Source organism: Loxodonta africana, chromosome 24 (assembly GCF_030014295.1).
Source record: "Loxodonta africana isolate mLoxAfr1 chromosome 24, mLoxAfr1.hap2, whole genome shotgun sequence".
In the NCBI taxonomy this organism is placed as follows: Eukaryota; Metazoa; Chordata; class Mammalia; order Proboscidea; family Elephantidae; genus Loxodonta; species Loxodonta africana.
Window position 1 is genome coordinate 61511169 of NC_087365.1, and position 14306 is coordinate 61525474.

At 52.4% G+C, this 14306-nt stretch overlaps 1 protein-coding gene across 1 annotated transcript in view; it reads left to right on the top strand.

The window, feature by feature from the left end:
* CDH4 (cadherin 4) overlaps positions 1-14306 on the top strand; it is a 710466-nt gene that overhangs the window by 498806 nt on the left and 197354 nt on the right. Inside the window, exon 3 of the mRNA XM_064276304.1 lies at positions 13398-13624. Coding sequence (XP_064132374.1) covers positions 13398-13624 — 227 coding nt within the window. The remainder of the gene's footprint in view (positions 1-13397; positions 13625-14306) is intronic.

The following is a 14306-nucleotide window of genomic DNA, read 5'->3' on the forward strand; positions in this document are numbered from 1 at the left end:
GCCTCAGAAAACTGGGAGAAAGATCCCAGGCTGAGATACACCCAGGAGGGCTCCTCAGAGGAGGGGACACCTGGACTGAGGCACGAAGTCGACTGATGGAGCACAGGGAAGGGCGTTGCAGGCCAGAGTAACAGCATATGCCAAGGCGTAGGGCTCACGGCATTTGGCCAACAGAGGAGTTTCTCTTCCTGGGGTGGGGGCAGTGGAGGTGAGCTTCAGGGGCAGCTCTGAGGGAGCCGTGTGGGATGAGAACCAGCCCCTGGTGGAAGCTCCATGTTCAGCATGTGCCATCTGGGCGGCAGTGCAGCCCTGCTGACCGTGGGCTTTGGAGCCAGGGACCCCCACACTGAGCTGTCGATATCGTTTAAGAGATACGCAGTTGTTTCAAGTGGATTCTCTCTTTTTCTGAACAGGAATCTTCAGAGTAGCAGACACCTGTTCACCTGTCCACATGTCCACTAACACAGCCCACACCCACCAGGCCTCTGCCCACTGCAGAGCCTGAACCCTGCTTCTCCCCCCGCCCCACACACACACACTCCCTGCATTCCCATCCAGTCCCACTGGCCTCTCTGTGCCTCAGGGCCTTTGCACGTGCTGTTCCCACCTTCAGAACACTCTTCCTTTGATCACACCTGGCCAGGCCCCCATCAGGAAGGCCTCAGCACTAACCCTCTCACCCCACAGACCCTTGTGTCTCTGTCCCTCTCACCCCCACTGTCCTTGGTGTGCTGTCCTGCTCATGGGCCCCCACAACACGTGAGCTCCATGCAGATGGCTCTGGGCCTGCCTCACCTCCACTGACTCCCACACCTAGAAGAGCCCTGACTGTGGGAATTCAGGGAACGTGTGTTGGGTGGAGAGGACAAATGAACGAATGAAATAAGGAATGCATGCTCCATCCATGAGTTGGACTGACAGCCCACACGGTGTCCCCAGCGTGGTCCCACTACAAGCTCACCTCTGGCTCCTGCCATCTTTCTGCACTCACCCCACACGAAACATAGTAAAAAGGGGGCGCTTCATAACCACAGTGCCAGTTGCCCCTCTCCCGCCTTGGGAAGCTGCCCCGTAAAGCCTCTGTAACATTGGGCGGCCACAGCAGATGAAGAAAGAGCCACACGTCACTCACTACCTGTTCCCGCTCACTGTCACCCGCTCCTTCGGGAGCAAGCAATTAAAAATGATGAGAGTGAGAGGTGAAACAGAAAGGCTCCTAATGAAGGGAGCTGCCGTGCTGCCTTTCATTGGGCTCCTGAGGCTGGTTTTGGCATAAACTTCAGATAAGCCTCGCTGCACATGTCTTAAAAAGTGATGTTTGTAAAGAAGTTATTTGCACCGTCCTGGAGAAAAGAAAGAAGTAGGTGCCGCTTAGCCGGAGCCCTAATCACAGCCGAGTCAAATGCTGAATATGAAATCCTTGGGACCTGATCTCAGAACCAGCCCAAGCCAGAGGAAGGCCCACCCCACAGCCTCACATTTGGGATTTGCATCCACTTCGATTTTATGAATGCACGGAATCCTAAGAACATAACAGCATCAGGCTGGCTGCATGCTCTGCGTTTTGGGCATCAGTTAAATAGAGAGTTAAGGTGTCCAGGGTACTGGACAGGGAAGGCGGCGTCACAGTGACTGGGCTCAGCTCCCTGCAGGCACTTAGGGTTCGTGCAATCACATGGATGCACGCTAAAATGTAATTTTCTTCCACAAGTTCAGTGTTCTTCTCAATAAAATGTGGGCTGAAGCGGGCAGTTTGTGTAGCGCCTTCCAGCCCTGACATTCTGTGGCGTGTGGCCCTGCTAGGAAATCCTAGAAGCATAGTTAAGCCATTGTCATTTCACTGTGGCTGTATCTTCTGTCTGCCCGTCCAGCACACAGACATTCACACATGCACACACATATCCATCTAGGGAATCATGCAAGAAACTTCTAGAACTGCCTCCCTACTCCCCAGAGCCACAGTCCAGCTCAATCGTCACCGTTTCCTGCTGCGCCCCCAGGCCTTCTCGGCCCCTCACATAGGGCTCTCAGGTTGTGCCCCTTGCATCTTGTGTAACAAGGTCCCTGAGTGGTGCAAATGGTTTTCACTCAGCTACTAATCGAAAGGCTGGTGATTAGAACTCACCCAGCAGAGCTGCGGGAGAAAGGCCTGGCGATCTGCTTCTGTAAAGATTCCAGCCAAGAAAACCCTGTGGGGCAGTTATGCTCCGTAGCACATGGGGTCAGCATGAGTCAGAATCAACTCAGTGCCCAAGACATTTGGGGTTGTGGTTTATGACGTGTGCCAGGTCACTTGGGCCCAGCTGTTTCCTCGAAGAAGCAACGCTTCCACCTTGTTTCACACCCATGAGCACTTGCGTTTACATCTGAGGGGGAAAGATGAGGGGGCTGGGAAGAAGGGAGGGGCTGGTTTTGAGGCCTCTGGGTGGGAGGGGGGAATCAGGGCAGCCACTGAGGAGCCATTCCAGGGATACCAGAGACCCTGGGCTCAGGCAGCAAGGCCTCGGCCCTGGGGGTCACGGGGGATAGAGCTGAGGCCCTTCTCTCTGCCATTTCAGCGCCCCGGAACTGGGGGGCCCTGAGCATAAATGTCACCATTTTAGTCATTCCCAAGGGACCAGCTTAGTGGCATTTAGGACATTCGTGGTGCTGCACAGCTATCACCAGATCTAGTTTCAAACATCCTCATCACCCCAAGGAGACCTCACCCATAACACAGCTGCTCGTCACTCCCGTGTCGCCTCAGCACTGGCGACTACCCAGCCTGCTTTCTGTCACTTTGGGCATCATTGCTGGCACTCCAGAGTGGGTGTGGGCAGTGATGGTGCTCCCCCAGGGGCCTCAGGGCCAGGAGGCAGCACCACGGGGGGGGCGAGGGAAGATGGCCGCGAGCGTGTCCACTGTGTGGGTGGACCACACTGCGTTACCCTGTCTGTCTGCTGGTGCACACCTGGCTGGTTTCCACCTTTTGGCCACAGTGAGCAGCGCTGCAGTGAACGGTGTGCACCTGTGTCTCTTCGAGCACCCGCTCTCAAGTCTCTCAGGCAGATACCTATGAGTGGGATAACTGGGCCCTTTCTGAGAAACCGCCAAACTCTTTCCACAGCACGTGCACCGTTTTACAATCCCACCACCCGCGCAGGAGGGCGCCAGTTTCTCCACATCTGCGCCAACACTTGTTATGTTCCGTGTTTCTGACAGTAGCCATCCAAGTGTCACCCAGCTCCAGTTCTGGGTTCCGGCTGGTGTGACTTTGACCCGTAAAGACAACCCCAGGGCGAGAGCAAAGAGGATTTATTCTGAGCCGTGCACCAGCTCAGGCAGAGCGGACTGCAGCCCTCAGATCTGCCTGCCTAGGGTTACACAGGCCGGACCTTTTGTACCCTGAGGAAGGGGGAAAAGTCCTTAACAAATCACACAGCCATAGAGTTCTGCATTTCCTAACACTACGTAAGCCAAATACAGCCCTAACCTCATTTCCTAACACTACGTAAGCCGAATACAGCCCTAACCTCATTCAGTGTCAGCTTGTCTAGTTATCCTCTTAAGTCTCCACCCAGGGAAGTCGTTTTTACGATGCTAATGAGCCTTCTCCCACCTTTGGGCTCAAGGCTCTGGTGCAGAGTGTGATACTGGACAGTCGGCCTCTCATGCTTGTTGTTCTGACAGTTTAACGGGGAGTAGCTGTTTTGTTCTCAGCAAGCTTTGTGTAAACCAGCTCTTCAGGGCATGCTGATGGTATCACTAGGGGTGTGACTTACTCTTTTCTTCTCCTGCCCATTTCTGTCCCAGCAGACAGGTCTGAGAGCGTGTGTACAGAGTGGGTGTTGAAGTCCCCTGGGTGTCAGAGCCCCCGCTCCGCAGGCGAGGTCAGCTTTGTCACCGAACGTTGAGGCTCTACTTCCAAAGCCACACAGTGGGCGCCTAGGAAAGGCTGTGACCCTCTCTAAACAAATACAGCAAAAGGCCGAGGTGCCTTCCACTCAGGATACCTCCTTGATCCCAGAGGCTGCTGGACATGCGCAGAAACCACCCCGAGTGACACGCAGTAGCCTTTCCTCCCAATCCTGAGAGGCTTGCCCAGGGTGTGTGTCAGCGATTTGCGGGCTCCCCGGGACCCCGGCATCCGTGTGAAGCATCCCTCCTAGAAGCTGAGCCCTCTGAATCTTTGCTTGCTGGTTGTCATTCACGTCACTTCCCACAGCTCTGCTCCAGCCACACTAGCTGCGCTGCCCCTGCCACGGGGCCTTCGCGCAAACGCTGTCCCTGTTGCCTGGAGTGTTCTCTCCTGCCCAAGCCTCCTAATGACTCTCTCATCTCAAAGATCCCAGCAGAAGCTTCAGGTCCTTGGGGAGGCCCCCCAACCCCCGCCAAGTCTGGGTCCAGTTCTCAGGGAAACACGTCCCCTCCTTCACAGCCAGCCTTGGCTGGTGGTGTTACACCTTCTAATGTAATTAACCAGTAAAACCAGTTGTCGTGGAGTCAACTCCAATTTGTGGCAACTCCACGCATGTCAGAGTAGAACGGTGCTCCACAGGGTTTTCAATGGCTGATTTTTCAGAAGTAGATCTCCAGGCCTTTCTTTGAGGTGCCTCTGGGTGGACTCGACCCTCCAGCCTTTTGGTTAGCAGCCGAACATAGTCACGTTTGCAACACCCAGGGACGCCCTCTGATGTAATGACTTAGTGAATTTCTCCACCCTGCCCTCTGCCCCCACCAGGCAGTGACTCCCTGTTGTGCTGAGGGTGGAATCCATGAATGTTTGCTGAATGGAGGAATGATGGCACCCATGTTGACTCTGCCTGTCCAGAGTTTCCCATCACCTGTAATGAAGGGCAGGGGGATCCTTTCTTAGGGCAACAGAATCGGCACGAGTCCTGGGAGATGAAGCTGGCAGGAGATCATCCGGGGCAGGGCCAGCGGCAGAAGCCCCACCAGCCGCACAGATGGGCACTCTGAGCGAATGTCGGCGAGGACGGCGGGGTAATACAGAGACTGCCTTTTATGCAGCATGAAGGGGAAGCGTATCCGTGACAGATGACTGGCCAGGTGCACCCCTGTCCTTCATCTGGGCCAACGGCATCCTGGCCACAGAGGATGAGCCTGGAATGTCTGATCAGCTCTTTGCTTTGCTTTCACCTACTCCACTGCTAAAATGAAATTCCACGGTTGTTGAATAGTTGGTGTTCTAGGCTTCCCTCCTTTTCTGGACATCTTTTCCGAACGGAAACGTGGGCTTTAGAATCAAATCCATCCTGTTCTCCCTGAGACAGGCACACCCTCCCTGAGGCGCGCACACCCTCCCCTCAACGGACACACCCTCCCCGCGGCGCGCGTACCCACCCCTTGGCGCACCCCTCCCCGTGGCGTGCGCACCCTCCCCAAGACGCGCACGCCCTACCTGTGGCTCACGCACTCTCCCCGCAACGCGCTCGCCCTCCCGGTGGCGCGCACACCCTCCTGGTGGCTCACGCACTGGCAGGGCCGGTAGCACCGCGTCGCAGAAGTGTTGGTGCTTGCCCGGCCAGGTCGGCCCACGGCCAGGACAGGCCTCTCTCCCGCTCCTCCCCGCCCGCCCTCCGTCGCTGCTTGCCCTCTTGGCCCGCATCCTCCAAGGCCGGCCGGGGCCGCTGTGACTTCCCAGTGGGGCCGCTCGCCTGCCGGGGCCTGGTCCACCGCCTCCTCCGCAGCTGCCACTCGCCCCCACCGAGGGGACGAGGCTGTCTGAGGTGCTTAAACAATTATATCCAGTTTCTCTCTGGATTCCTTCTGTCTCTTGTCAAGTTTGTTTAAAACTGATGAAAGTAATTAGCAAACCTCAGAGAGACACTGGCAACAGCTAGAGATGGGGAGGTAAGGTGTCTAGCATCGTTCCAGGCCAGGCTGAGGAGGCACTACATCGTCTCTGAGTGGAGGACTGTTTTATGTTTTGTTTTTTGTTCGGTTTTTTACTTTATTTTTATTGTGATAAAAAAAATGTATAAAATTTGCCATTTTAGCTGTTTTTAGTGTGCAATTCTGGGGCATCAATCACATTCAAAGGAGCCCTGGTGGTACAGTGGTTAAGCGCTTGGCTGCTAACCAAAAGGTCAGCAGTTCAAACCCACCAGCCGCCCCTGGGGAGAAAGATGTGGCAGTCTGCTTCTGTAAAGATTACAGCCTTGGAAACCCTAGGGGGCAGTTCCGCTCCTTCCGACAGGGTCACTGTGAGTCGAAAATTGACATGATGGCAGCGGGATTTAATCGCATTCATAATGTTGTGCAGCCTTCCCAACTATCTAATTTCAGAACATTTCTGCCACCCCAAAAGGAAGCCCCACCCATTAGCAGTCACTCCCCACTCCTCTACCCACCCCCAATGGCTAATCTACGTTCTGTGTCTGTGCATTGGTCTCTTCTAGGCGTCTCGTGTAAGTGGGACCCTGCAATGTTTGTCCTTTTGTGTCTGCGTCCTTTAACTCGGCGTGTTTGCAGGGTCGGCTGTGTTGCGGCACGCATCAGGACTTCATTTCCCTTTATGTCTGAGTCACGTTCCATTGTATGGATGGACTGCATTTTGTTTATCCATCCCTCCCTTGATGGACACTTGGGTTGTTTCCACTTTTTGGCTGTTATGAATCATGCTGCAGTGAACATTGAGGTACATGTATTTGAGTGTTGGCTTTCAAGTCTTTTGGGTCTATGTCCAGGAGTGGAATTGCTGAGTCATATGGTAATTCTGATAGGCTCAAACATAGCAACGATTGTGAGGATGGCACAGGACCAGGCGGTGTTTTATTCTGTTGTACATAAGGTTGCCATAAGTAGGAATCAACTCAACGGCAACAGGTAATGGCTAATGATGTTGAGCACCTCTTCATATGCTTACTGCCATTGGGATATCTTCTCTGGAGAAAGGTCTCTTCAATTCCTTTGCCCGTCTTTTAATTGGGTGGTTTCAGTGGTTTTTAAAATAGGTTGTCATCTTCAGTGAATTCAGTGAAGTGATTCTTTCCTCTTCCACTTGTTTGTTGTGGGGCTTCCAGGTCCACAGGAAAGGGCCGGGCACTGCAGGCTGGCTCCAGGTCTCACCAGTCACCCCACCTGCAGAGCGCAGGCATTGTGGGGGAAAGGGGAGGTTGACAAGTACTAACAAGGCAGTATGGTGCGGCTAAAGCCTTGGCAGTTGGACAAAGGTACAGCCCAGGGTTGATTTCTCATAACAACTGCAGAAGTTTCCCACACGATGACTAAGATGTGAAAATTACAAGACACGTGAAGCTTCTCACTCCACCAGCTTCACATGGAGAACCCAGCCCACCATGGCAGGCAGAGGTCCAAGATCCTGCAGTTGCAGGTTCAAATTCTACCTCTGCCCCTTGCAGGCTTCAAGAAGTTGTGCAATGTCCTTGGGCCTCAGATTCCTCATCTGTGAGATGGGTACTGTGCTCCCTACCCACCTGCCTTCCTGTTGGAGCATCACAGAGGATGAATACAAACCACTCAGCCAAGTGCCCAGGACACAGACGATACTCCATCCACATGGCAAACCCCAGAAATGCCCAGTGTGAACCAGGACAAAATGTGCAGTCTGCACTTCTTAAATCAGGGTGAAAAAAGTCTCTTCCAGAAAGTACACCCAAACAGAAAAGGGCGAGGGCCAAGCAGGTCTTGGCTTTTCCGTGTACCCGAGAGGATCCCAGGGATGAGAGGAGGCCTCTCCTAGACCTGCCACAATGGCCCTGCTCTGCGTGGCTGGTTCCCACTCTCCTTAGAAAAGGGCTGCCTCTACCCATCACCCAGCAGGGAGGAGGTGGACAGAATAGAGCCCGTTTCCAAAGCTGAAGTGAGCAGCCACCGGGCCAGGCAGAAAAGTTCGCTCTGGCCTGTCTGGGGAGGCTGGGATGCTGAAGGGCAGATGGGGCAGAGTCACAAGAGGAGGGTGAGTGACAGCAGGCATGAAGCCCAGCGCTGGCACCTGGACACGCTGCCCAGTACCACCTGGAGCCTGGCAGTTGTGGGGTACAGAACAACCAGCTGCTCTCAGCGGCAGAGGTGGAGGTGGAAGGGCTTAGAAGGGATTGAGAAGCTTCCATAAGCAGCTTTAGCCGCTCCAGCTGAGGTCTCAGCTCAGACTCCAGCACACATTCTGGGGGCAGCGGAGCAGAGAAAGGGCAGACGATCAAGGGCAACCATACCATGCTGTGCCTGACTGTCAGGGTCCTCCTCTGTGCACATGTACAGTGTATGCTGACACCTGCACGGATATACACAGGTTCACCTCTTCCCTCCTGGAAAGCATTTAAACCTGCAGAGGTAGATGTAAGAGCATGAAGTCAGGCTGAAGAGGAAAAAAAGATGGGAGATAGGACGGACCAATGCTGAAGTTAGTAAAATGCCTCAACACTGTTAGACGAGCCCTGGCATTGTCACATGTGAGCTTCCCAGTAGCCAAGGGGAAAGGGGAAACTGCCTTCAGGAAATTCTCAAGGAAAGACAAACAGACTTCTGAGAGAGAGAAGTTTTTCCTGTACTAAGATTTTGGGAGTGCCTAGTCCTCATTTTTTCAGCAGGGCCAAGTGTTAATAACATTCTGAGCCATGTTTGTGTTTTGAGCAATTTAAGCCCACATTTCACAGGGTTTCAAAAGGGAATGTTCATTTATTCAGTGCTAATGTTTTATTAATGCCCCTGGTGACTCAGAAAAAGCTTGCCTTATTGATCTTTTTCTCTGCCCAGCGTGCGCAGGAGCAAATGCTGTTCTGAATTTCTGGAAATTTCTGGAAAGCTGGTGGTTGCAAAGCCTCAGGTGAAACCCAGCACGCCTCCTGCCTTCCAGGCCTCTCTCCAGCATTGGGGTGCGGGTCAGGGCCAGCTGCTAGACCATCCTCAGGCCTTCATCCCCTGGGCTTCTCCCTTCATGGATTAAAGCTCTTGATCACAAACCCAAATGGTGAAGCCCATCACCAGCAGGCAAACGTTTCCAAAACTGGGATACTGGGTGGAGCAGTTAACCCAGGTTATGGTTATACTAGAGCTGATGTTGGGATGTCACTTGGTCAGGTAGCCCCCATGCTTTCGCATGTTGGATGGGTCTGTGGTGGGCACAGCTGGGAACATTCACTTTAAAAATTCTGTGAAAGCTACAACTTGGATGAATCTCAAAAACATCGTGCTAAGTGGAAGAAGCCAGATGCAAAATGACACCTATTGTGTGATCCATTTGTATGAAATGACCAGGATAGGCAAACCCAGAGTGGGTGCCAGGGGCTGGGGCAGCAGGGTAGGAATGGGGAGCGTCTTTTAGGGTGATGAAAACGTTGTGAAGCTAGAGAGAGGTGGTGTTTGCACAGCATTTTGGATGCGCTAAATGCTGCTGAATTGTACACTGTTATACGTACCCAACAGTGTTCTTAGAGGCTGGGACCAGTTTTACATTCGGGGAGCATAGAGGAGTAAACCACCATCTGTTAGTTCATCCTACTGTGGTGACTTGCGTGTTACTGTGATGCTGTAGGCTATGCCGTCAGTATTTCAAATGCCAGCAGGGTTATCCGTGGTAGACAGGTTTTGGCAGAGCTTCCAGACTAAGACAGACTAGGAAGAAAGGCCTAGTGATCTACTTCCAAAAATCGGCCAATGGAAACCTTGTGGATCACAATAGAATATTTTTCGATATAGTGCTGGAAGATGAGCCCTCTAGGTTGGAGGGCACTCAAAATACACAGTGACCACAACAGTGGACTTGAGCATACCAACGATCATGAAGATGGTGCAGGACCAGGCAACACTTCTTTCCGTTGTACATGGGTCACCATGAGTTGGAGCTGACTCACCAGCAACTAACAACAAGAACTGAATTCCACCTAAAAAACAAAAACACAACTCCATGAAGAACTTATGTGATAAATAAGGTTGTGTGTCAACTTGGCTGGGCCATGGTTCTCAGTGGTTTGGCAGTTATGATGTAGTTTGGCAGCCATCTGATAATGTGATCACCTCCATGATGAGATTTGATATAATGTGGATCACCTCCATGATGGGATCTGCTGTGAGTAGCCAGTCAGTTGAAAGGGAGTTTCCTTGTGGGTATGGCCTTCATCCACTATAGGTGGACTTTCTGGCAAGGCTGGGAAGCTTTTGCTCACTCTGGATCCTGCAGCTGGCTCCTGCTTGTCTGACCTCTGGTTCTTGGGACTTGAGCTAGCAGCTTACCTGCCGATCTTGGGCGTGCCAGCCCCTGCAGCTACATGAGTCAGGAGAAGCCGCTAGCCTGACCCATAGATTTGGGACTTGACAGCCTCTACGACCACATGAGCCATTTCCTTGATGTAAATCTCTCTACATACATACATAAATAGACGTTTCACTGGTTTTACTCTCTACAGAACCCAGCCTAAGATACCTTATGAACACCTGTGTGAAGAAGCCCTTGTTCCATCCCACATCCACAGGTACAATACTTGGAACGTTGCAGTCAGTACTGTCTTAATGGCACCATCTTTAATCTCATAGAGGGTCTCCCTTCTGTACACCGAGGGACCCCCATCACCTAAACCTTGTTTAACGCGAATAACGACTGAGCTTCCTGCTTGGGCAGCTCAGCTGTCGGCTTTCTGTCTTTCTTAAACCGTGTAGACACTTGCCTGAGATGTCACTGAAGGCTTGTGACTATTTTTTTATATACCTGCGTCATTATTTAATGCTGAAAAACACAGACCCTTCCTCCCCGCCATTGCTGTCCGATTCCATTGGTTTCGTTGGAGATTTGCTTTTAGAGAACAAAGAGGCTTATTTATGTATTTCATGTTAATCTTCCAGCAATCATAGGACTGTCATTTTTATCTTTGTCAGTGACAATTGGGTGTCAGAAATGATTGATCTGCTCAGTTTGTTGCCAATTTTGTTTACCATTGGGGCAAAGAGTATTCTAATATCTGTTTGGAATTTTCCTGTCATTTGAAGAAAGGTAATTATTCCCTCATTAGTGGTGAATATCTTAAGATACAGCTGAATTCTACCCCCCGGCTGTCCTCACCCGGTAAAGGAACGGCCTGTTTGTGCAGCCCTGGGGCTGTGGGCACCCTTGACTCTCAGGCTCAGATGGGGAGGAGACGCCTGGTTTCATCCAATTTACAAACATCTTTCTATTCAACCCAGAAGTGGGAGGTGCAGAAACTGGGGAGATGGAGAAAGTGAAGTATTTGAGAGGAGGGAAGATGCACGTTATTTATTACTTTAAGGCGGGCAACAATAATAGGTGAACAGAGGGGGAAGGACACTTTTTCAACCCTAACAGTGAGTCACTCTTTTCGCTTTTTAGAATAAATAGTAATTAAATCATGTAAGCTGTGACAGTGAAATTGCTTTTAAAACCAACCCTCCTACAGTAATTGCTTAGATACCCACATTTTTATAAATACCGGGTAACTTTCCCCATCCTTTTCATCAGCAGAATGTGACACTGGCTGTTGGTGCCTCATAATTTACCATGCATTAGGTGACAGTTGGAAAAGCACATAAATTTTTTTTTTTAAGAAGCACTAATTTTTTTTTAATGTGGTCCAGATGCCCGTGCAGCCCCGGAGACCTCTTTTCCTGCAGTGGAGAAAAATGGCGGCGAGGCGGGGTCATTGGGCGTGGGCCACATAACCTGGTGCCTGAGGAACGCTTTGGAAACAAAGCAGTCTTGGGTACGCAGCAGCGTCAGCTCACAACCTGCCACATGCTGTTTCTGTAACCAAGCGAGCGCTCCGCCTGGGTCAGCACTCCGACCTGCTCCTGACCTGGCCTCTGTGGAGGCAGATTTACAGGCCCAGGTCCTCTTGCTGACAGAATGAGAAAGGCCAGGAAGCAGGGCAGACCCAAGCGCTGCTCACAGAGTCCAGCTGCTTGTGGGGTCATAATGGTCCTATGTTGGGTTCCTGGGGCTGCCGTAAACAGACTGGCTTTAAGGAACAGAAATTGATTGTCTTAAGTTCTGGAATCTGGGTCCAAACCACAGTCTTGGCCAGGTGTTACGGACTGAATTGTGTCCACCCAACTTACGTGTTGGAATCTTAACCCAGTACCTGTGGATGTGATCCTTTTTGGGAATAGGGTTTCCTTTGTTGTGTCCATGAGGCCATATCAGTGCAGGGTGGGTCACTTCTGAGTTGTAAACACAGCAGATGAGACGCAGAAGCAAACACGTACAAGAGAAGACAGATGCCAAGTGGAGAGTGCCAAACAACTGAGGAACGCCAAGGCTACAGAAGAGGAAAGAGACAAGGATCTTCCCCCAGAGTAACAGAGAGAGGCTTCCCCTAGAGCTGGTGTCCTGAATGTGGACTTGTAGCCTCCTAAACTGTGAGAGAATAAATCTCTGCTCTTTAAAGACACCCACTTGCATTCCCCTCACTGCAGCCGGGGCAGGGCTGAGACACCATGTTGGTTCCCTCTGAGGCTCTGAGAGCCGAGCTGCCGCTGCCTCCCTCCCGGCTGCTGAGGCTTCCTAGGCACCGTCACACCACGTCTCCCCGTGTGTCTCTATGTCTGCCCTCCCCTTTTATATGACACCACTCAGATGGGATTAGGACTCACCTGACCCTAAAATGACCTCGTGCTGACCTTGACCTGATAACATCTCTCAAAGACTCTATTTCCAAACAAGGTCACGTTCCCAGGTACTTGGGTTAGGACTCCAAGATATATTTTTGGAGAACCCCATTCAAACCATAACAGCTCCTAAGTAACAGCTTTCTCTTGCTCCTTCTCTGTACTTGGCCTTGTCGAGGTGGAAAAATAGATCCATCAAGAGCTTTAAAGACTGTGCCAGCAAGAGAAGGTTTGCATGCCTTGGAGTGTGGGTTGGGAGGATTGAGGGAATACTTCTTAGATGGAGAAGGCTCACCGTGCTATTCACAGACACCAGATGAAGTTACAGGTAGCAGTGATGGGCAGAGCCATTGCAGAAATGAAGCGCAGCCGCATTTCAGATACGGTGAAAGTATGTCCCTGTGCACCTTGTGTCTTTTTTTTCCACTTTAAGGCCCTAGGGGGTAGAGAGGAGCCCTGGTGACTCAGTGGTTAAGCACTCGGCTGCTAACTGAAAAGTCGGCATCTCAAACCCACCAGCTGCTCAGTAGGAGAAAGATGTGGCAGTCTTCTCCCGTAAAAATTTACAGCCTTGGAAACCCTATAGGGCAGTCCTACCCTGTCCTATAGGGTCACTAAGAGGCGGGATTGATTCAATGGCAACAGGTTTGGTTTTTTGCAGGGGGTAAAAGCAAACCACAGACCTTCTTGGAAGGTGAAAAGATCGGTTAAATCATGTTTTCCTGATGCTTACCGGGCCCAGGGCCTGCTGCCAAGAAAGCGGGCCTGTGAGCCCCCATGGCAGCCCGCCCAGGCCTCACTCTCCTCCTCCTCTCTTGCAGTCAAGTTCAGCAGCTGCCTGGGCACCCAGGGGACGCAGTACGAGACCAGCAGCCTGGACTTCAGAGTGGGGGCAGACGGCACGGTCTTCGCTGCCCGAAAGCTGCGCATCCCCTCCGAGCAGGTGGCATTCACGGTGACAGCGCGGGACCACCAGACGGCGGAGCGGTGGGATGCCGTGGTGCGGCTGCAGGTGGCCCAGGCTGAGGCCCCACATGCGGGACACAAGGTAAGTCTTGGGTGCGTCAGAGCTTAAAGTCCAACGTCCTCCTCAAGGTCCCATAGGAAAACTTCTGGAAGGTTCCATGAGGCCCAAGGTTCAACACAGTGAGTGGGCAATGCCACTCAGAGGAGACCCCAAGCTGCACCACCAGGCCATCTGTGACTGTCCATCTTCTGAGGCCACTTCCTGGGTGGGCGACCACACCCACCCACACGTGAGGGCCCTGTGTTGGGCTCGACACTCTGCAGCTGCCACCTGGGCGCTTTTTGAACATGGGGCTGTGCAGATGATGTGGCCAGTCCTGCCTGAGTGTGGAGCCCACCCAGCGCTTGTGGCTCTGAGTCCTGGAGGGACGGCAGGTGAGGCAGAGAGCACGTGGCCAGCAGTGAGAGTCAGCTGGAGGCACAGGTGCTGGACTAATTGAGAGAGACAGAGGAAGGGAGACAGAGACAGACAGACAGAGGGGGCAGAGACAGAAGGAGGGAGAGAGACAGAGACAGAGGGAGACGGGGAGAGACAGGGAGGGAGAGAGGCAGACAGAGACGGGGAGAGGCAGAGGGAGGGAGAGAGGCAGAGACAGAGACAGGGGGCAGAGACGGAGAGAGAGAGACAGAGAGAGATGGGGAGAGACAGAGACAGAAGGAGATGGGGCAGAGACGGAGGGAGAGAGACAAGCAGAGAGAGACGG